Source organism: Mus caroli, unplaced genomic scaffold (assembly GCF_978045245.1).
Source record: "Mus caroli unplaced genomic scaffold, Mus_caroli_1 scaffold_19, whole genome shotgun sequence".
NCBI classification, from domain to species: Eukaryota; Metazoa; Chordata; class Mammalia; order Rodentia; family Muridae; genus Mus; species Mus caroli.
The window spans coordinates 59,277,545-59,300,655 of NW_028227274.1; the positions used below are offsets into that span (position 1 = coordinate 59,277,545).

General features: G+C 52.6%; 1 protein-coding gene across 1 annotated transcript; it reads right to left on the minus strand.

Annotated features, from left to right (window-relative positions):
* Positions 1-2,925: 2,925 nt before the first annotated feature.
* Slc6a7 (solute carrier family 6 member 7) lies at positions 2,926-21,911 on the minus strand. Its single transcript, XM_021150576.2, has 14 exons — positions 21,704-21,911; positions 16,990-17,173; positions 15,290-15,421; positions 14,949-15,183; positions 13,272-13,410; positions 11,951-12,085; positions 11,041-11,144; positions 10,795-10,919; positions 9,955-10,067; positions 9,712-9,843; positions 9,151-9,250; positions 8,878-8,978; positions 8,001-8,168; positions 2,926-4,362 (listed from the first exon to the last, which is right to left on the minus strand). The coding sequence occupies exons 1-14, from the start codon at positions 21,734-21,736 to the stop codon at positions 4,150-4,152; spliced, it is 1,914 nt and encodes a 637-aa protein (XP_021006235.1). The 5' UTR covers positions 21,737-21,911; the 3' UTR covers positions 2,926-4,149.
* Positions 21,912-23,111: the final 1,200 nt, after the last annotated feature.

Consider the following 23,111-nt stretch of genomic DNA (forward strand, 5'->3'; position numbering starts at 1 on the left):
TCTCTTGGAGAGAAGTCAGGCTTATAGGAAGTCAGGCAGAGACAGGGGGGGCGGGGGCGGGGGGGGGATGCAGGCCAAGGGCATGCCGTGGACAGACATCCCTGGATACCTTTCCAGGGCGAGACCAGTGTCATTGAGAGCTCAGGCCCTGGAAGGAGAGGCTTGGAGCTAACAAAGCCAAATTTTCCATGAGCCACCAGCAAAAAATGAGTGTCTGAGACAGCACACCACAATCCTGTAAGTGAATAACGCAGAAGCCCATGGTATTCCCAGGAGCCTCCAGCTCTCTCAACTCGTGATGGTTGGCCCTGGAGCCACCAGAGAACCGTGCTCAGTTTGCTGCTCCACTGTGCATAACTGAGAAAGACCAAGGATGTCCAGGGTTGGTCCTAAAGGACTGGGGCAGAGCCTTCAGTCAACAGATGTATGTCCTAGCCTGTGCTGGAGTCTCATAGCATCCCCCAACCCCCAAGAGGTTGCTGCTGAAGAATTGTGGCTACTCCATTACAGGGAAAGAGCCTAAAGCTTGGAGGAGCAAAGTGACTTCCTCTGATCACATGGCTTAGGCAGAGCTGAGAACAGGCCAAGCCTGTGGCTGAGCAGCTGGAGCCCTCTGCATAGCATCCTGCCACATCCTAAAGTGCTCTGAGGTCCAAGGAGTACAAGACAAGAATCTCAGTGGCATAGAAGTAGAAAACGTTGTCTCAGAAGGACACGAATGCCCTGGACATAAAGGCTTGGCTGTCTGGACTCACCAGATGTGGGGCTGAGTCAGACTCGGGAGTCACATGCGGCTGGGAGTTGAGGGAAGCTCATGGAGGGGGTTGGCTAGGATTCAGATGGCGCAGGATCAGGGTGGAAAGCATGGTCTAAGGTCTAAGCAGAGGATAGCCGGGTCTGCGTGGGCACAGATGAATTTGCTGGCCTGGTAGATGGCGACAGGAGTGGGTGGGGCCTATTGAGGACCTGCTAAGGTAACCAGTATGACACAAACACACACACACACACACACACACACACACACACACACACACACTGCTAGTGTTAGGAATATGGCTATTTTTAACTAGTCTGAGGAAGAGAAACTAACTACTCTTCAACCAGGTTGCCATCCAGAGAGCATAAACTAGAAGTGACTGTAGGAGCTTCATCTCAACCTTTCCCAGGGCCCAGGAGGACATTTGCTCAAATTCTGGGGCAGAAGTGCAGGGCCCTGTGGCATCCTCTCCCACATCCCTGCTGGACAGCCATGCTGCCTCTTTGTGCTCCCCATCAACTTTCCAAGTTCAGGGGTACACGGGTGCAGAGGTCAGCTGAGGCTACAAGCAGATGACCCAGTAGGAATGGAAAGATTCGGCCTGGCCTTGCTCCAGCATGCTCCCGAGAGACTTGAGCAAGTGCCGTCCTCTGAGATGCTCAGCCCTGAGTCTGCAGGGCTGACAATCTGCACCCAAAATCCATACTACCAGCTACTCTTAGGAACCTAGGGCATTCGGCAACCAGGCTACCTTCTGAGACAGAGCATCGCCTGATAGACATGCTTCATTTTCTAAGTTTCAACACCCTAGACCTGCTCTTGTCCTGCCAACGCCCACCATGGGTCTCTTGCTCAGTATTTCCCCATCTCTATCAATATCTTACTCTCCTCGCCTCCCTAACTGGTTTTGTGGACCCTGGTGGTATCAGCTAACTAGTACCTTCTAGACTGCAGACTGAGGTCCAATTGTGGATTTAGCCAGTGTTCCCCTTGGTTTCCGTCCTGTGCTGTCATGGAGCCTTCCAGATGGGACCTCTGGTTCACAGTTGGCTTTCCCACCTGGCTGGTGTCTACCCAAGTCTGCTGTGACTCAGAGAGATCAGAAATCAGTAAAGGACTTGCCCTGGGTGCTTGGGAGATGGCACAAGCAAAGGGAGACTGTGGCCCAACAGGAAGGGCAATCAGAGAGCACAGAAATGGAAAAGGTGTGTTGGCTGGCCCAGAGACGGAGCATGGGTAATAAGAGAACTTGCAAATCCGGGGCCTGGGCTGGAGAGGAGGGATGGGGAGGTGAAAAAAGTCAAGGGTTCAAGGGAAACCTTGAGAGCTGAGGTAGAGGCCACAAAACTGGGGTGACCCATAACCTTCTGACCCTTCTCACATGGCAATGTGGAAGAAGTGTCGTCTCAGCTCCAAGGTCCTCCCGTTTTTCCTTGGTCGCCTGCTGCAGCCATGACTAGGTGCCTAAGGTAAGACCCTCAGAACCACAGCTCCGAGTGGGCAGAGTGAACTAACTCCCCAAATTGGGTATGGCAAGAAGACTGCAGGCCAGGGGCCCTGCCAGAAGCTGGAAGCTGTACCCGGTATGGGAAGAGGAGCCTGCCTTGAGAAAGGGGTCCTGCATCACCCTTTTCCCACCTGGAGTACCAACAAAGGGGTAGGCGGGGCTGGCCCTTTATAAGGGGCAGTGTATTAATACCCAAATATCAGCCACCTTCCTTTCTTCCCCATCAAAGCCTTGCAGACACCTGGGTCTGCATTAGAAAGGCTTAGGGCTCTTTCATGTGTTGAGGCCCTGCAGGAAGCGGGTGAGAACACCGGAGATTCCTCTGCTTAGAAAACCCAAGCTCCAGCCTCACTTACAGGGATACTCTGGGGTGGTGGTGAAGGCCACCAAGACCTGCTACCCTCCCCACTTTGGGCAAGTATCTCTCCTCGGGGGGCTCCATTTGTCTTTATATAATCGGGAGACTGAGCACTTTCTAGGGGTCCAGTGTTTCTCCAGAGACATTACAAAAACGAGCACCAGAAGCCAGGATCGCAAGAAACAGGAACGGCCAGCCCTGGGTCCCTCCTCTGTCCAGTGGGAGCTGGCAAGCACTCCGCACCTCCCACTGTGCCCTTTGTAGCAGAGTCAGGTAAAGATGACAATGTCATTTGGTATTTATTGACAACCGACCAGAAGAACACAAATGGGCTGGGGAGAGGCCAGGAGAGAGGTCACTCTTAGGTCATATGCTGCATGAACATGCCCTGCTCTCCTGGGGAATGCAGTGCGAGGGCCACACCTGAACAGCATCTCGCAGGGACCCAGGACAGAGGCTGCCCCCTGTCAGGTGCCCTGCAGCATCAAGATGTCTGATATGTGAACCATCTCAGAGTCTCAGTAGCCATTGTTATTGGAAGCCACAGCGGCAGGGAAGAAGACTCTCATTCCTGTCCCCATGGTGGGAGCTCTTCAGGACGCCTGCCAGCCCAAGGATGGTATCCAAATGGCAAAGGTGGGCTCTATCCACTCCCACCCAAGCATCTAACTCCAGTCATTAGTACCTCTCTCCTGTCCTCCACAGTCCTCCCACCTCTTTACCTGTCCCTAATCCACCCCCAAACAGACCTAAAATGCTATACAGTGCCATGCAAGTCCCCCCACCCTGCCTTTCTGGCTCCCCCTCCCTGCTAGTAGTCTTCATTCCCTCTTATAACCTGGGAGCATCAGCTCTCCAGCCACTCCTGGTCTCTGCTCTGGCAGATTGGGCCTCCTCCTGGCCCCACGGCAGCTCTGACCCATAAGCCTTCCCTCCTGCCTGTTCTGCAATCTTTCATATCTCTCAGCCCCCAAAGCTCCCACCTCTTCTGGAAAAACTGGCCATAACATAGGAACCCACAGAGACTTTTCTGCCCAATTCACTCCCTGGCTCTCTCTATCCAGGACCTTGGGACTCTCCAGCGTTCCACTACCCTGACCCCGGGGTTTAAAGTTGGCTTGTATGGAAATGTATCTTGTCAAAATGTCTGAACAATGATATCAAACATGGTGCTTGCTCCCTCAAAAGAGAAAGGGAGTTGGCTGGCTGGAGGCTTGGGAACAAGTCCTCTTAGGCATGTGACCTTGGTCCAGACCTTCTCTCCCTGGCTTCAACACATCCCTCACAAACTGAGGGCTGAGCTGGATCATTTCAGCTTTGAATGAGTTACCTAGAGTATGTATGTCCATCTAGATAGAGGTTCCAGGAGATGTAGAGGCCACTAAGAGGGACTTATGCTGGGGACTGTCGTTGCCACAGCAACCTCCCATTGCCTGTCAGAATCCCAAACAGTCATAGCCATCCCCTGCAGGCCATGGAAGGGACTGTGAGGCCCCGACCAGCCCTCCTGTTTGGTGGTCTCTGGTCTCACATCATAGACTCCTCCTCCTCCTCTGCGATCTCACGGTCCACCTCAATGGCCGTGTTCTCGAAGCTGGTGATGCCCCCGTATTTGCGCATATGTACCATCAGTGGCTTTGGTGACTGGCTCCCAGCCAGTGTGGCCACATACATGCCTGTCCGGTTCTCTTCCAGAGATGGGCCCCAGTCCATAGCAGGCCGACTGGCTTGCTGAAGTCTCTGCAGTAAAGCAATGATAATGGACACTGAGCATTTATCATGGCCAGGTACCCTGCAAAGACCTGCCTATGCTCAGTGAGAATCTGCTCTGCCACTTCTGGACTGGTGGCCTCCAGGCACCATCTGTCAACTCCACACTGGGGCACATAAAGAGGACATGACTATTTAGTTTTGGGAATAGCGTGGTTGCTAAGGTTGTGAGACAATACACACACACACACACACACAAACACACACACACACCGACAAGCATTTAAACGTAGACTCAGCTCTTTTCTAACTCTCTTCTGCGGAAAATAGAATCCAGGCTTGTTGGGGACTTTTAGGAAAGGACTGGCAGCCAAAACAGGCGGGGCTGAGGTGACCTCCCTAGACACTTCCCAGAGCCCAGAGTCTAGGAAGGAGGGAGCTGACTAAGGGGCTGACTAAGCCCAGACTTACAGAGGTCATCCTTAGCCACATTCTCAGGGCCCTCTGCCCATCCTGCTGGAGCAAGAGCCCTGCACCCTGAGAAAAAGGAGGCCCCTGGCAGCTGATGAAGCCCTCTGGGTACAGGCTCCAAGGGTGCGGGGTGTGATGTGGTCCAACGACAACATCGTTTGGCACCTAGAGTGTGGTGGCATCTATTCAGCTGTTAGAGCCAGCTCCTCACAAATTGGCCAATGGTGTCTCCTCTTCCTCAGAGTGAAACCTTAATGCTTGCCATGTTCTCTGGGACCTGCCCTGCTCTCTGTGACCTTCCTGCCTGCCTTCCTGACTGGGTTTTGTCAACTTGGTACAAACCAAATAAACCCTTCCCTCCCCATCTTGCTTTTCCTCATGGTGTGTCTGGGGTTTTTGTTTTTTGTTTTTTGTTTTTTTGGTGGGTTTTTTTTTTTTTTTGTTTTGTTTTGTTTTGGTTTGGTTTGGTTTTTCGAATCAGGGTTTCTCTGTAGCCCTGACTGTTCTGGAACTCACTTTGTAGACCAGGCTGACCTCGAACTCAGAAATCCGCCTGCCTCTGTGTCTGGGTTTTTTTAAGTTTATTTTTAACTTTAAATACGTGTAAGTATGTGTGTGTATGTGTGTGTGTGCCTCTGTGTGTGTGTATGTGTGTGCCTGTATGTGTGTCTGTGTGTCTATGTGTCTGTGCAGGTGTCTAAGGAGACCAGAAGAAAGTGTCTAATCTCTTGGAGATGGAGCTACAGACAGTTGTGAGTTTCCCGATATGGGAACTATAGACTAGAGACCTCTGTAAAACGGAGTGTTCTTAACCAATGAGCCATCCCCAGGCTTGGTCACGGAGTTGTAAACACAGCAGTAGAAAATAAACTAAGAAACTCCACAATCTTGGATCTCCACTCCCCGACCCCATCTCTGCTCTAGTCACATGGGCCTCTTTGCCACCCTCTTCCCTTGGGGCTTTTTGACCTATTGCCAGCTGCCAGTGATGCTGTCTTAACCACTGCATCTATCTTGTCCATTTGAGAGCCTTGACTCTGACTGCCCTGGCCAAAACAGCACCCTTACCCCTCTACCTGTGCTTCTGTGTTCAGCTCGTGCGTTTGTTCTTATGAGGTACAGCTGTTAGCTAGCACTACTGAGTCATTACTGCCTAGCTCCCACACAACAATGCAAAGTCTCTGAGAGCCAGGATTTAGATGTGCCCACACATGCAAAACAAACAAACAAATAAACAACAAAACAGACGATAGTCTCTGAGCCTGAGCACTACTGGCCTCTGTCAGGGACAAGCTGTGGGGTTGTCTTGTACATGGGAGGGTGCCAACCGTGGTCCTGGCCTATAGTCCTTTCAGTTTCCCTCCATGACAATTAATAATGTCGCTGGATGCTGCTCAGGGAAAAAGCACGTCTGTGGGAACTCCTGGTCTAGAATTGAGCACATAGCATACCCAGCTCTGTGCTGGGTGTCAGCCTTTTGCATATTTGCAGTACTCTATAAAAGAGTTATTTAGTTCCCACCCCCTTTACTTCCACAGATATTGTCTGAAAGTTAAAGCTCAGAGAGGTTGCTTAAGTTGGCCAAAGTCACATAGGCTGGAAGTAGAGCATTAAGATTTAAACCTAGATAGGCCCTATCTTGAACTTTTTGAATGTTCTGTTTTTCTGTTCCACAGTCTGGCTGGCTCCTTTTCTCCTCACAGCTACCTTATAGGCTAGCATTCCTGTCCTTAAGGAGAAAACAAGGCTAGAGAGATAACTTAAAGTAGGGCCCTAAAGCGCTGCTGGGACTCTGACCTAATGGATGAAAGGCAGCCCTGATCTGAGTGCTCCTGGGGCTAGCCACAGATCCAACAAACCCAAGTGCTGACATCCTTGGCTCAAGCTGCCCTGTCCTGCTGTCCTCTGCACACACCTGGTTCTTGAGCAAGGGAGCAACTGGCCTAGGAGGACTCTGAGGTTCAGAGAAGGGGAAAGCTTGGCCCCCTGGGTCACACAGTGGTTGAAAGCAGGACAATGACTGAATTCCAGGCTACCATATGACTGGGGGTACCATTGTGTGTGTGTGTGTGTGTGTGTGTGTGTGTGTGTGTGAGAGAGAGAGAGAGAGACAGAGACAGAGACAGAGACAGACAGAGAGACAGGCTGTGTGGAGGCAGACATGTAGGGTGCAGAAGGGGCAGGGGACTGTCTTATAGGTCATTTCCTGTCATTGCCAATCTCTGGCTAGCACTACTTTAACAATGGATCACAGCATTCCGAAATTCTCAACAGTAAGCTCTCGTGAGCTGGGACTAGCTGGCTTTAGCACCCTCTGCTAGGTGTGTGTGTCACAGGGAGGGTCCCTAGGCTCTATCTGGCCTGCTTGAGCTCCGTTCACTCACCATGAGTCTCTGGCCATTGGAGGACTCCAGACTCATAAGGGCCCAAGTGAAGTCTCTATGTACAAAGGGTGCCCTGGGCAGCTCAGAGAGAGGCCAGGATGTCCTTATGGTCACATAGCATATCTGGTGGCCCACAGTGGGTTACTACCTGTCTCTTTCAAGGCCTGTTGCTCCTATGCCAATTACATTCTCCCTGTCTGGGGTTTTGTTTTTGTTTTTGTTTTTGCATTTCTGGGTTTTTTGTTTGTTTGTTTTTTGTTTTGTTTTGTTGGAAACAAGAGTTTCTCTGTGTACCCTTGGCTGTCCTGGAATTCTCTCTCTCTCTAGAGAGTTGGCCTCAAACTCACCTGCCTCTGCCTCTAGACTGCAGGGATTAAAGGTGTGCACCAACATCGCCCTGTTAACCAATTGCTCTCTTTAACCCAATCATTCTATGCTACTCATGGGCCACGTAGGGATGCTGAACACAGGACAAGGGGGATAACCTACCTTCTGGGCTATCTCAATGTTACTCCCTGCCTCTGGACTCTAAGTTAAAGTTCTGACCCCTACACTATCATCAGTGGTCTTTGGATTAGTTCTTCTCTCCTATTCCCATGGACCCGTATGCTGTGAGATTCAGAGCCTGATTCTAGTCCCCCAAGTGAATCTAGATACCATGAGCCTCTTGCAGGGTACAAGGATCCTGCCAGGTTCTGGACATCTGTCCATACAGGTGTTTTTTGGTTGATGTTGTTTTGGTTTTGTTTGTTTTAACCGAGAGCCAGGCCACAGAGCCAGAAGGCTGTAGGCAGGCAGGGAAGGTGGACTCACCTCCCAGAGCGAGCCCTCCTCTCGAAGCACTGCTACCAGCATACCAGCTGGGATCATGAGGCAAGAGAGCAAACCCATCAGGATGCCTAGCAGCTCGGCCCAGGCTGGGAAGCGGTAGCTGCCGTATTCCGAGGGCTGGTACTTGACAATGCTGTACACCAGCAAGGCCTGCAAAGTGGAGACTCCAGCATCACTGGTCCTTGAGTGGAACCCAGAGTATGGTGTGGCCTGGGTCTGGATCACCTTAAGACTTGAGAGAGCCTAGCTGGGATCTACCCATGGTTCTTAGCTGTATCAGAACTGAAGATAGTCCGTCTCTGGGGTCTTTTACCAGACCAGGCCAGCTCCATGCTGACTTGATATGAAGGTTTGTGACAGCCCAGCTTGGGGATATCCTAAGTCCTGAGACAGCCTCTCTCCCAGTTACTCCCACCCTTTGACAAGCAAAGCACAGTACTGAGGTGCCCTCCTGAGGCCCTAAGAAAAAGCTACACCCATTTGTTTTTTGCTTTTGTTTTTGCTTTTGTTTGTCGAGACAGGGTTTCTCTGTATAGCCCTGGCTGTCCTGGAACTCACTCTGTAGACCAGGCTGGTCTCGAACTCAGAAATCCGCCTGCCTCTGCCTCCCAAGTACTGGGATTAAAGGCATGCGCCACCACCACCCAGCAGCTCCACCCATTTGTAAGTCTAGGTCTAGCATAGCTCAGAAAACTAGGGTTTGGAGGGGAGATGTGTGCGCTAGGTCCTCATGCCTCCTCCACAGCCCCAGCAAAGACTCATTCAGAGCCGAGATTGCCCAGCTAGACTAAACACACAGAGGGACCTGCACTTGGCTTTAGGGCCCCAGGCAACCAACTTCCCTCCCACCCCTGGTTACCAAGAGTGTAGCTGGAGACAGAAACAGCCAGCAGGCCCTGAAGTAGAGGCCTGGCTTGAAGCCTAGCATCATGTGGATATCTCGGCAGAACCGCTGGATGCCTGCACAGGGGAGGAGAAGGAGTGTCCCATGATAGGTTCACTCGGAGCCAGTGACCCCTCCCCCATGCCTGCCTCCCTGCCTGGCTGCAGTACAGAGCCCACACCCTGTTCTCTCACTCCTGGGAGTGTCAGCCTGCCTTCCCCCCACTCCCCCCCCCCCAGCCCTTCTCACCATATACCCGGGTGACAGCGAGGCACGTGGTGATCACCACCACCATGAGTCCGAAGCTGGCGCTGTAGTCATCCAAAAGGACCAGCCAGTACATACCCCCCTAGAACACAAAGCACAGAGCTGGGCCTCCACCCTCAGGCTCCCCCTCTGTTTGCCCATCTCCTTCTGGCAGGAGGAGAGCTGGAAGTGGCCAGGACTGAGGGAGTAGAAAACCATGCCATGGTCTGCCTGCTCAGAGCTGTTGAGACAATGTCCCTTCCTGCTTCCCAGCAGCCTGGTCTCCTCACAGGACCCACGTATGCATGAGGAAAAATGGGTTCAGAGAGGGGAAGTCGCTTGTCTGAAGTTACTCAGCAAGTAGAGGAGTGAGGTTTGAACCCAGGTCTTTCAAATTGACTCCAGAGGCAGAACTCCACCATAGACCAAGGTGCCTGCCACAGGAAACAGGCCCTGGTAGGACCAGAAGTTATTCAGTGACTTCTCAGCTGGCCAAAAATACTGCTGCAAAGAACACCACCCTGCCCAGCTTCCCAGCTTGGCACCTCCCTGAAGGTCACTCACATCAGTGGTGAGAATCAGTCCCATCAGGTACATGGCCACACAGATGAGGCCTGAGAACACTGCCTTCTTGGGCCGCAGGTAGTATGGGAACTCATCGGTCACTGCAGTCACTATGGTTTCTAGAAAGGCAAACTGCAGGGGGTATTGAGGTCAGAGTCTTACACACACACACACACACACACACACACACACACACACACACACACACACACACTATTGCCCTCACCCATGGGCAAGGCTCACCTGGCTATCCAGGCCAAGCGTCAGAAGCATGAAGAAGAAGAGGAAGGACCAGAAAGGTGACAGAGGCAACATGGTCATGGCCTGTGGGTAGACAACAAAGGCCAGGCCAGGGCCTGGGCCCGGGGCATGCAGGGTCAGCAGCCTGGGGTACACAGTATACCTCCATACGCATTCAAATATATAGGGTTGCTGTGTCCGTGTGGGAGCGCACTCATGCACCACACCCAAGTCCAGAGATAAACAGGAACTGAACACATTCACCACTTAGTTCCCAGGATCTAGGATGGCACACTGCATGTGCTCAGTACACAGGAGTATTGAAAATGAACTAGCGGTCATGCACACATACACACAGGAACCAAATGTAGCACATAGTCAGAACACAGGTCCGCACGTACTCATTTGTACAGAGAGCCCCACCAGTACACATAGTGACACTCACCCACTGACACAAAACACGCTGATTCAGATTATTGGCCCTCTACATTCACTTCCACACATACATCTCAACCCAGGGTGTGACAAACAAGACCCGAAAGATAAAACAGCTTCTTCATACAGACACACCGTTGTCTCCAGAGATTGTTGCATGCTCACTTGCACACCTATGCATTTACATGGATGTCCCACACAAGTGTGTGTGTACATGCATGTGTGTGTGCATGCATGTGCACATGTGTGTATGCACACACACACACACATACACACCAAAACAAAAACACCCCCTAGAAAAAAATCAAAGCTAGCTATCCCCCATCTTGCCAGTCTGTGTTGCTAGCACACCCCGTGACCCAGCTACCTCTCACCCCAACCAAACCCTCACATGCTGCCTCCACCTACCTGCTTTGGCCACTTGGTCCACGGGCACACCCAGCTCCTGAGACATGTAGCCCAGCACCGAAAAGATAGCAAAGCCAGCCAGGATGCTGGTGATGGCATTGCCCAGAGTGACAATGAAGGTGTCTCTGCCAAGGAGAGTCCAAACCCAGGCCAGGGTGAACTGGCCACAGCCTCAACCCAAAGGAGCCTCCCAGGCACCCATCCTCCTGAGTTTGGCCCCTGGCACTGGAAGAGGCAGGCACTGACCTGTAGATGTTCTGATGGAATGTGTTGTAGGAAGCAAAGGTGAGGAGACCCCCAAAACCCACTCCTAGAGAGTAAAAGATCTGAAGAGCAGCTTCAATCCACACCTGTGCCAAGGAAAGAGGGACAGGGAAGACAGGGAGGACCCAGGAGAGAAGGAGGAGAGGGAAGGGGAGAGATAGGTTCGGGAATAGGGAACAGTCAGGGTTACAGATGAGGGCCAGGAGCAGACCCAGCTCTGGCACTTACACTGCAGGATATGGGCAAGTCCTTCCCTTTTCTGGAACTCAGTTTACCACCCAGGGTCTAGTAGATGGTCTCTAAGCCTGGTCCAGTCCTGAAGGAAGGTGTGGCCAATGCAGAGTTGCCAGCAGCTTGGAGTTGAGCACAGGCCTAGGTAACCACTTTCCTCCCTGCCTGGAGTCAGAGGGGTCTGAACTGGTACTCATCTTTACCAGTTTCTAACTCCATCCTGTGTGAGCCCTGTTACCTCTACACATTCCAGGTCCCTCATCTGTGGTGAAGGATCTGAAACAGTGTCTATCTCATGGAGAAGCCCAATGAGCATAAAATCATTAAGTGATTATGAAGTGTCAGGTACAGTCAAGCGGTCAATAGTGTCAGCGGTCGGGACCATGATGTGGTTGTCACTGGAACTCACGTCCCCCCTGGGCTTTGGAGATAGACTGATCTGAATAGAACCCCTACCATGAGACCTTACACTCATCACTAACTCTTGTCTGCTCCTGGTTTGGTTTTTGTCAAATGGAGAAAATAATATCTGGGTCCTAGGATTTTAAGAATACACACGGGAAGGGTCAGGACAGAGCTGCAGCTGGAGGCTCCCGGACGGAGGGTCTCCCCCCTCCCGCCCCCTCTCCCATAGAGACTTCCTTCCATGCTCCCCGCTCACCTTTGAAGATAACAGGTGGTGGAACTGGGGGGTGAGATAGAACTGGATGCCCTTCCAGGCCCCGGGAAGGGTCACTCCTCGAACTAGCAGCATGAGGAGGATGAGGTAGGGAAAGGTAGCCGTGAAGTACACCACCTGGAAGAGAGCGGTTTGGAGTGGTAGACGACCATCCACAATCTTTCCCTGTCCATGTCCTCAATGCCAGAAACCTACCTTCTCAACTTTTGGGGGTTCTGAGCTAGGAAGCAGCCACCATTTTGGATATGTCCTTCTCTCCCCCATCACCAACCCAGGGTTGCTACCCTGCTTCCCAAGGCCACCCCTGCCCCATCTCTACTGACTCCCCTGGTACAAGCTAGCACTAATGGGAGTGAGTTTCCCCCTCCTGTGCCCTTACAAACCATCTGACATCCTCCGCTTCCTGAATATCCAATCAGCCTCTTCTCTTATTATCTCAGCAAGCCTCACGATCCTCTGCCTTGCTGGTGACTGTGGTGGTCCCTCTTCTCTAACCTTCTCCAGCCTATATTGAGTAGTGATGTCCTCTTGCTTAACAAAGGTCATTTAAAATCTGGGTCATTTTTAGGTGACCCAGATTTCTCAATCCTAAACAGCCTATTACCCCTTTTCTCTGCCCATCACCTGCGGTGCACGCTGGACTTCTTATGTCTAGTTTGTCTTTACCTGGTTAGTAATCCAGCTTCCCCTACATGGGGCTCACTTAATGCCCAGCTTTGGGAGTGGGCTCATGAACAGGCCCAAAACAGATAATCCTTTCCTGCCACAGACTGGGCATGGGGTGGGTACACAGCCCACCTTATCCAATAAGGTAAGCTCTACAATATCTGCAGACTGGGAGGCAAGTAGGGAGAGCCAGTGTGGAGCAAGGCTTCACCAAGAGGTCAGAGGAGCAGACTGTGGAAACAACCATGAACCCCAGATCCAGCCATGCCAACCTCCTGGGATTTCTAGGTAATGAAACATCTGGATATGGGTGACCTTCAACTCTAAGAGGTCTGATCTATTTATCCAGCCCATAAGCATTCCACAAGCCCTCACTGACACTCTGCAAAGTGGCAAGCTCTAGGCAAAGATGCCAGCTTGTCTAACCTATAGGTGTTGCCTGAAACAGGTACTTCACCTAAGAAAGCAGGGAGGATGCCCAGTGTCACTACTAACCCCCTCCCCCACTCTAGGCAGAGAGCCCTCCCAAGTCCTCTCTTCCCCATCTTCAGGTAAATTCTATCATCTTCTCAGCCTTGGCCAGTGCCCACTTCCTCCCTAGCCACTGCATCTTGGCACCCAGCCTCCCAAGCCTCACCTTGCCCGAGGACTTCACCCCCTTCAAGATACAGAGGAACACGATGACCCAGGCCAGCAGCAGGCAGAGGCAGAGGTTCCAGCGAATCTCCCCCGGTCGGCCGATGCCCTGGCTGCCCTGTATGTGCAGGACATAGCGGCTGTGGGAAATAATGATTAGAGAATCCTCTGGTTATCCTATCATTCATAGGTGAGGGGGGAAGGGAGCCATGCCCAACATTCTAAGCCAGGTAGCTCTTACTCTCATGTGGTGCTTTCCAAGGTCCCTCCATTTGTCTTGGAGCCCAGAAAACTTGCCTCTGCATGCCCCCTCTTAACACACACTTCTTTCAGCAGCAAATAGCTGATACAGGCTTGATGGATCTGATATTTACACACATGTACACAGATGTGTAAGTGTATACACACACACACACACACACACACACTATTCAGGAGCCTGGCCATGGCTATGCTCATCTGAGCCATGGTTCACTTGGGTAGTCCTACTTCCAAGGCTCCAAAGTCCACAATCCCTTCCTCTGTGCCTTGGTTCTACATGGTAGCAGCTCTCTCTGGTGCTAGTTCCAGTGCCCTAACTCTCCATGTGGATTCCCTAATCCTCTACAAAGCCTCTTCATTAAAATACCTCCAATTAACCCTCATGGCAGTACCAGCGGCCCCGTCTACACCTCACCCAATGTGATCAGCCTTAGCTTTGCCTCAAGAGACCCTTAGCAGTCACAGCGACTCTGTCTTGAGTTTTGCAAGACATACTCAAACTATTAGGTCATACTTTAGCAGATGCAGGCCCTCTGGCTGCCCTTGAAATGAACAAGGGAGTGGACTGTACAGACCATGCAAGCTGGGAGAGAGACCAGTTCAAGACATGAACCTATTGAGAGTCTTTGGGAGTAATCCTTTGCAGGGGAGGGAAGAGATTATCCATCCAGAGTCTGGGCTACTCTGGAATATCCTGGAACAGGACTAAGTCAGGAAACCTTAGGGGCATCATTACTGATACTGAGCAAGTCTCTGACCCTTGCTTTCTCAGCTAGGATGGGCTGGTGAGCCACCATGTCTTTCTGAAAGCTGCCATTCCTGGGCTCATGAGTTCTCGGCACTGCCATGATGGTTTTATCCACGTTGCCCTGTTTAAAACTCCCAGGCCACCTTTGTCTCGCCTCTGCTCTTACACAATCTGAGATGGTTCTAACTTTGTTAAGTCCCTGGCTCTATGTTAAGTGCTTTACCAATGGATTTAGCGCCTCAATAAACGCTTATTCAGAGACTAAATATGTGAGCGACTAAGTAGGTAATGTCCTGTGATGTAGGTACAGTTATCACCCTCCCTGTGACAGTGGAAGAGTGACGTTGGATCTCAAATGTCACTCTTGCTAATGAAGTCACTCTTGCTAATGAATGTCACTCTTGTCAATAAATGGGCACTGACTTATTAACCCCTTCACCCCTGAGGCTAGACTGCAGTTTCCGTGCAGTCTTTCCTCTAATCTGCACCAGCCACCTTCTGAATTAGTCTACTCTAATTGTCCTGTTGTAAAAGTAGCCGACCAGGAAAGGATCGAGCATCAGAATCCTTTGTTCCCTCCCCCCCTTCACCACACACACAGCCCATGCTAGACCAGCACAGCACCCCGTCCTCCTGTCCACCCTCACTGGCTACCCCAGTCAGGCTGACCTCCAGTACTCCTCACTGGGGCTGACGGTGCTGCTGAGGTTAAGAGGCAGCACCCCATTGCCACTCTTGGGGCCTCTGTGCTCCAGGCAAAGCTCCGTGTTCCACCAGTTGCCACAGTGCTCCCAGGGCAAATTGCTGGTGAGGGAGGCGAAGAGGTAGAAGAGGACGTAGGCGATAATCATGTTGTAGTAAATGGCCACCAGGCCTACAATGAGCAGCATGGCCGCACCTGCACCTGGGTAGGGCAGAGAGAGCATCACTCCACTGGGAGATCCTAGGACCAGGGCAACTCCCCAGGCCTCCCGGTGGCTCTACGCCCGCCAAGAACCACTGAGCCTTACCTTTAAAGAGAGGGCTGATTTTCCAGACAGCCAGGGGTCCCAGGCTGGAGAACTGGCCCAGGGAGAGCTCAAGAAAGAAGAGGGGGATTCCACAGATGGCCAGCATGAGGAAGTAGGGCACGAGGAAGGCTCCTGCACAGAGGTAGCAGATGGGGTTGGGATTCAGGTGGACCAGCCCCTCCAAGGCTCCATGCTGGCTGGCCCACCGCTGTCCCTTGACAGCAGCCACCTACCATCCCACCTGCAGTGGAGGGAGGGAGCACTTCTCCCGAGGGTCACTGAGGCTGGGGGAGCTGCTGGTTATTTACTCACATCTGTAGCTAGAGAGCCCAGGACATGAGTGGGCACCTAGCAGACCCTCCAGAATCGCCTGCCGAGTGACTGCACGGAGAGTGGGTGAATGAGTTATCATCCACAGAGTACCAGCTCCACACCTCCAGAATCTGGCTCCGATGGTCCCTTCCTCATGAGTGCTGCCTCAGATGCTCTGGCTGGCACCTGAGATTTCATGGGCCCTGCAGTTTCCTGGGCCTGGCATCCCTCCCCTTCTCTTCACACATAGACAGCCACCTCCTTCAGACAGCTGCCTACCACCAGATGGCTCTGGTAGGGCTGTACTCATAGAGCTAGCCCTCTGGCCTCCCTCCTGAAGCTCCGTGGGTAAATATCCCAAGTGACACTAATCACTTTCCTTGCAATTCTATATCGATTCATCTCAGGTGATCTTCTAAGAGGGTGGCTCCAGAACAGTCACTCTAGAAGTGTCTGTGTCTGGACTCCCCACCCTAGCTTCATGGAGGAGGGCTGCCTGTCTGTGGAAGAAGTAAGGTTACCACACAGAAGAAAAAAAAAAATTAGGGAAGAAGGGATTGGGAGAGGAGAGAATCCTGGAGTCCTGGACGCTGATGGTGGACTCGCAGTTTTGCTTGGTCTAGTGTTACCTGGTTTCCTCTTTGCCAGAATGCACCTCTTTAACAAGTTTGGGGGGGGAGGGAGCTGGAGACACACATGAAAACACATGAAATCTCAGGTGCCAGCCAGAGCTTCCAAGATGACTGTTGGAAGGTTGAATCTAGACCAGGTGATCCTAGACAGGGAACTTGGCCTCTCCAGACTCCAGCTACTTCAGCATTTCTGAGGTGCCTACCCAGAAAGGTTGTTTATCAGGGCCTGAGGCAGGCACCTAGCCCAGGACCTGGCACTGGCGTACTTCACCCTAACTATTGTTAACGAGGCTTAGAATGCTTAACTTGATGGAGAATCAAGGACAAAGGGAACTATTTGTAAAAAGAGCATAGATCTTGCGTTTTCAGTCTGAATGGAAAGAATAAGGAGAGGAGGGAACAAGGAAGATTCTAGAGAGGGAACTGTGGGTAGGGCAGGGCGCTGGGAGAGGTGGGGGAGGGGACAGGATACACTGCAAAGCCAATGAATAGTAACAGTGGGTACTACCCTTTCCACCTACCATAATAGGCAACAATGTCTGCTCACTATAGGTTCTAGGAAAGCTTTAGGTCTTAGGGAGGAAACCTGGGTATCAGGCTGGGAATGCAAAGCAGGAGGAGGGGCTTAGGCGGTGAAAAGGGACAAGCAAAATAAGCCTCCTCCCTCTAACCTAAGGTCACTCCAAAGGCCATCCTATAGCCCCCAAGCCTTGGTCTGTCTCCCCAGCTACTCCCAAGAGGTTCCCAGGCCCATACCGCCTCCATTGGTGTAGGCTCGGTAGGGAAAGCGCCAGACATTTCCCAAGCCCACGCAGTAGCCGATGCAGGACAGCAGGAAGTCCAGCTTGCCCGTCCAGTTGCCCCTGTCTGCTGCAAAGTCTACATCCAGGTCCACATCGCCCTGGTCACTGGGAGTCATCAGCAGGTCTGGGGTGATGGGCTGCCAGTAAGAGAGAGGGAAAAAAAAAAAAAAAACAGAGAGGGAGGAGGGTGAGGCCAAACTGAGACTGTGGGTTGAGCAAGGTTGAGTGGGAAATATCGCATCAGGTTCAGATGATCCAGTGATTTCACCTGGACTCAAGAGGGCCTAGCTTGCAGATCCTGGCTCAGGCCTTAGGAAGCTGCCCGTCTCCATCTTGGCTAGCAGAAATAGGCCAAGGCTGACCCACTTTAATATCACTGCCAGTGAAGATCTTTGTGGCAGTCACTGTGTGTTGTCACCACGTGTTAGTGATCACAGCAGTAAACATTCTACACCTGAGCCAACTACTCACCCACACTCCATTCCAGGTGTGAAGAAAGCAGAGGCTCCAGGAGGGGTCATGAACGACCTGAGGGTTTTGATTGCTTGGCCAGGAGAACCAGGCAGGGCATCAGAACTCCTAATGCTAATGGCTCAGTCTTTGCCTACAGTGTGGAGCTTACCGGACAGGTGGCCAGTCTGGAAGGTGTTCAGGACAAGAGGCTCCAAGGGGGACAGAGGGAAGAAGCCAGGGTACCCTTGGCACAGGAAGCAAAAGATTTCAGAGAATGTGGGTTCCCTGAGGAAGGCATCAGAATTCTATCTCATGGCTCAGAAGACATAGTGGGGGCTGTGGGTTTCACATGGCACTCAGGGAAGATGTCTCTGACACTTTGCTTCAAAAAGTCACCACCCAGCTATCATTAGTGCAGAGCAGAGTGCAGAAGCAAATGAGGCCAGTTGTCTTGGCTGTCTCCTTCCATGATTCATTGTGGTTAAGAGAGGTCCACTGGGTAATCTCCCTGTGGTTGGGGCTGAGAGGTGGAGGTCAGCTCCTTTTGGCCACAAAGAATGCAAGTTGGCCTATTTACGAGTTACTCTAGTTTACTACCTGGAGAAAGCTCAGAGGCTAGAATCACCTAAAAGTCAGAGAGGACTTCCCAGCTGGGACCATGGGAATGGGTCAAAAGAGGGTAGCCTACCTTGCCTGCTTGCTTCTGAAATTCCCCAGTGCCCGGGAGAATGGAAATACCAAGTAGGCCAATGAGTGAATATCCAGCCATGGTGTGCACCCCAGGAGAAAAGCCCTCCCTCAGCTTTCTATCCAGATACACTTCTAGGAAATCCTGGGAACCAGGAGGCTGATTCTGGCTCATGGTCTATGCTAGTACACGGTGTGACCCTAGTCTTCAAGACAGGGTGGAGACTGGATAGATCTAAGTTTCCAGAAACATATCCTTTGAGACTCCTAGCACAGGCATTCTGTGGAAGAATTCTACAGTCAAAAGCTGGCTTAACACAATCTAAAATATATGTCTTCACTTGCGGGGCTGGTCAGCTCATTGAATGGGTCAGGACATTCCAAACAGGGACCAGCATGCACTGTTCCTAATTTCTATTTGAGGAAAGGGTCTCAAGGAGCCAGTATGCTCCTTCAGAGGTGTGAGCCTATACAATGTCAGGGGGCTCTCTGTTAGGGGTCTTAGCCAGAGGCTCACAATGACTGAGGGCTCTCCGAGGGACTCCGAGCCAAGCCACTGACCAGAGGAGTTTCTGTCCCAAAGACTTTCCACCCAAAACAGATAGTGACAGCCAGCTTCACCGGGTGTTGGCCACATGTGTGTGTCACTACGACCAAGATGAAAGGAGGGCTGGGGTGTGGCTCCATGGTAGAGCATCTGTCCGCATGCACCAGGCTTGGCTTCCATCCCTGACAGGAGAACAGGGGTGAACAAAGTATCCCACAGCTGGAGACATCTGCTGTAGCGTGGGGTCGGGCAGTGGATTCCCAGGCTGCACAGAAACGACAGTGCTGGGCTGACTGAGTGACAGTTGTCTGACCATGATGGCAATCTTCTCTGTGGTTAGGCAGTGGTGATGAGGACAGCCTGACATGGCTGTGGGTGATGGTGACAGACAAAATGAAAAAGGTACTTCAAGCCGGGCGTGGTGGCGCACGCCTTTAATCCCAGCACTCGGGAGGCAGAGGCAGGCGGATTTCTGAGTTCGAGGCCAGCCTGGTCTACAAAGTGAGCTCCAGGACAGCCAGAGCTATAAAGAGAAACCCTGTCTCGAAAAACCAAAAAAAAAAAAAAAAAAAAAAAAAAGAAAAAGGTACTTCAAAACTGAGATGATCGCTGGAGCAGCGGGTTTTCTGCTGTAGCCTAGGACAGGCAGAGATGAGAGTACCACTCCCAGGCTTGGCTGTCCTCCTCCTCCCTCCCCTCCCATCCCTTCCCTCCTCTCCACTCTCATCCCCTAAGGCTGCCTCTCTAGTTAGGAGAACCAGCCTTTGGGGACCCTCAGGCTTCTACAGGAACGCTAAGAGGGAGTTGGTGACCCTTATCACTAGGTTGCAAGGTAGGCCTGTCACCCTGAGACCCTCTGCCCCTTTCAGGCCGGCTGACAGAAGGTCCCAGTAATGAGGCTCCCCTGATCCCCTCAGAGATGCTGCCCTTTCCACACTCACAGAGCAGTCCGATCTGTTTCCATGGCGACAAGAGTTCTAAGAGCAGGAGGCTGCCAACTGGTCCTCCCCCAATCAGAAGGAAGCTTGCTCCTGTTCCAGGGCCAGAGAATGGGGGTCCCCCAAAGATGAGCCAATCAGGAATCTACATGGAGCCCTAGCCCCACCATCAGGTGAATCCCAGGAGGCTGGCACAATGAAGATGGGTTGGTCCAGAAGCAGCAGACAGCAGGCAAATAAATGGGGCAGGGCCAGAACCTACCTGGCTTGCTCTCTCCATTTCCACCTGTTTGGGAGTTCCCACTCTCCACTCTGGGTCATGCAGGAACACACTTCTATGCATGCACCTGCACCCTCTCTTTTAGGGACCAATAGGTATAGGTTGACTCTCAGGCATCAAGAGAAAGGGGGATTAGGAGAGAGCACCCCTGCCAAGCCTGGGAATATCTTCTACCTTCTTGGAAAGACAAAAGGCATCCGGAATTCCCACTTCACTGCAGGAAACAGAGCTCCAGAGAGAAGAGGGAGGGGCCCAAGGTCAAATGGCAAGCCAAGGTCAGAGCATCAACTAAGGCAAGATCCAGCCCTGTGATGCTTCTGCTGACCCAGCCTGGTCTTGCTCACAGAGGTCCCCCTTCTCTCTGAGACGTTGGGAGGGTGGGTGTCAGTACTGCTCTGCTTGTTCTAGGTAGCTCCTACTTCCAGGTAAGTCACGAAGCACTCCTGCGCCTCAGCTGCTCTGTCTGTGAAATGGGGGCTGGTGGGGTCTAATGGATGGCTGAAGGAGCAAAGGCCAGAGATGCTTCTCCGGGGTACTCGGCAAGAGCTTCCTACCACATGGCTGTTTCTATCATGTGTGGCTGTGACAGAGAAGGGCAGGGGTTCTTGTGGGAAGGGAGAGCAAAGGAGAGAGAGAGAGAGAGAGAGAGAGAGAGAGAGAGAGAGAGAGAGCAAGCCTGGGGAAAATGGGGACAAGACCAAATAGGATCCAAGAGACCACAGTTTCAAGAAGTGACTCCTGCCAGCCAATAGAAAAGATCCCAGTGTTCCCAGGTTTGGGAGCATAAGATCAGAAAGCTTGAATGAAGGTGTGTGTGTGTGTGTGTGTGTGTGTGTGTGGTGTGTTGTGATAACAGCAGTCAGTCTCTATGTAGTCTTCTCACGTGTGCCTGCCCCTTCCAGTTCATAGCATCTCCAAATCGCACACAGTCCAGTGGGGGAGGGGTTCTTAGCTCCATACAGGAGATGGAAGGTTGGAGATCCGGACTTGACCAGTCACCGCCAAGTGGAAGCTTCAGAAAGAGTGCTCAGGAGTTCTCTTTCCTAGCCTAGGGCTGGGACTTCAAAGCTTGTCACCAGAAAACTTACCTCAGTACTCCCCCTCCCCCACAAAAAACTGGGAGGTCATGCATGGACAGGTGGGGAGACAGAGGTCTGGCTGACATCTCTGCCGCTACCCCACCTCCCATTCTTAGGTTCCCGGACCCCACCCTTGCCTCCCTTCAACATAATCACGGACCGTCTGGGGTCTCTGCGGGGGGGAGGGGACTCCTCAACAAGAGAGGGAGGGTGCGGTGAAAAGGGACAAGGGGGACATCAGAATGGCCCCAGCCGTCAGGGCCCAAATCCTCAGGACTGAAGTGGGTCCGCTGGAGGCTGGCAAAGGCCCTTTTGGTATAGAGTGCCCAGGTGAAGCCCGGGCGAGATTCCAGTCCCAGGAGAGCCAGCTCAATGTTGACATTCATCTTCTAACGCCCCCACCCTAAGTCAGGCCCTAGTAGAACAGATGGAGTACGGGGAGAGGGGTATTTGACCCCTGCCACCCGTCCGCGCCTCCTGGGGCTGCAGACACCTGTTTGCAGGCCGGTGCACAGTGAACCTGGACCCTAACACTACATCCCTAGACACCAGGAGAGATCGTGACCCCGCCCCTCCCTGTAATCCAGTTTGGGAGGTTCTCTAGCCCGGAGCAGTGGGGGGCATCCCTTTGGCCCTTCGATCCTTCCAGCCTTGCTCGGGAGCGCTCCGCCCTCGTGCCCTACCTTGCGGAGGTGAGCTTCCTGGAGCTTCTTCATCTTGGAGAGCGGGCGCGGGCAGCTTGCAAGAGCGCAGAGAGCCAGCCAAGCGGGCGCCGAGCACTGGTCCTACCTCTGCGCCTTTGCCCCCACGGCTCCCGCGCACGGGCTCGGGAGGGCGCAGGCGCTGCCGTGAGGCCGCTGCGGGCGTGGGGTGCTACGAACGCCCTGCCTCTCCCTGCGCAGCGCCCTAGGCTGAGGAGACACCCAGACAGATCCGATGAGGGACAGACGGCGGCGGGGGGGATGGGCGCGCCCCCGCACGCAGAGCTGCGGATTGGAGCGGCCCGAGCCGGTGGGGAGGGGGTGCGTGACAGAAACCATCGGTCGCAGCTACGGTCTTCTGTGTGACCTTGGGCAAGTGACTGCTATCTCTGGGTCCCCCTTTCATTAGTTGGGTGAGGAGAGAGGCAGCAGAGTGCTCCTGTCCATTAAAATGCCTGTGTGGGGTTCCAGCACCGAACTACATCGTCTTTGTTGATGACCTTAAGTTTCCTGCAGGGCAACCAGTCACTTTACTGGGTTGTAAGGAAATCAGCGAGACCAAACATAGAAAACAGCCAGAATGGAGCTGCTGCACACAGTAGGCACACAACTAATGTTTAGCTTGCTCACTCAGCCAACAGCCAATCGCTCAGTCAATCAGTGCTTATCCAATACCTTAAAATAGTCCTGGACCGCATTTTGTTTTCTCAACCCAGAGAGGCCGTTTAGTCCTTCCGTTTCAATGATGAGGAAACAAAAGGCCCGGGAAGGTAGGTTACTCACTCAAGGCGGTGCAGTTAGCATGTGACACCAGGGACAGAGCCAGTCCTCATAGACTTCCCACAGACATAGACGTAGCATAACTCCTTTCCTTGGGATGAAAGGGTATACAGTTGGGAGGTTTGGGAGAAGGGAAGGAACCTGCAAGTGTTACAGTGTTGTGGTGGCTTGTGATGTAATGGTAAGGCAGGTTCCTGTCTATCAGCACTATGGCCTCGGCTATCCATTTTATCTGTCAACCGGGGCCACCAAACCAGCAGATGCCTGGCTAAGCTCTCAGACCATTCTTTGAGCCTTTGGCTAGGATGGTTAAGTGATAACTGGAGGGAATGGAGCAATCCATGGTCTAGTTTGCTGGGATAAACCACCATTGGAAGCCAGGTACGAGACAATCCATGTCCTCGAAAGATGCCCCCTTTAGACATTCAGCGTCCACATTTGGAAGATGCCGGGGTAGAGTATGCTTTGACCTTTGGGGTTTGAGACGAGGACTGGATTCCAGAGTTCCCGAGCTGGGGTGGGGGCGGGGACGGGGGCGGGGGCGGGGGCGGGGGCGGGGGCGGGGGCGGGGGCGGGGGCGGGGAGCTGTCTCTTCCTCCCCAGCCTCTGA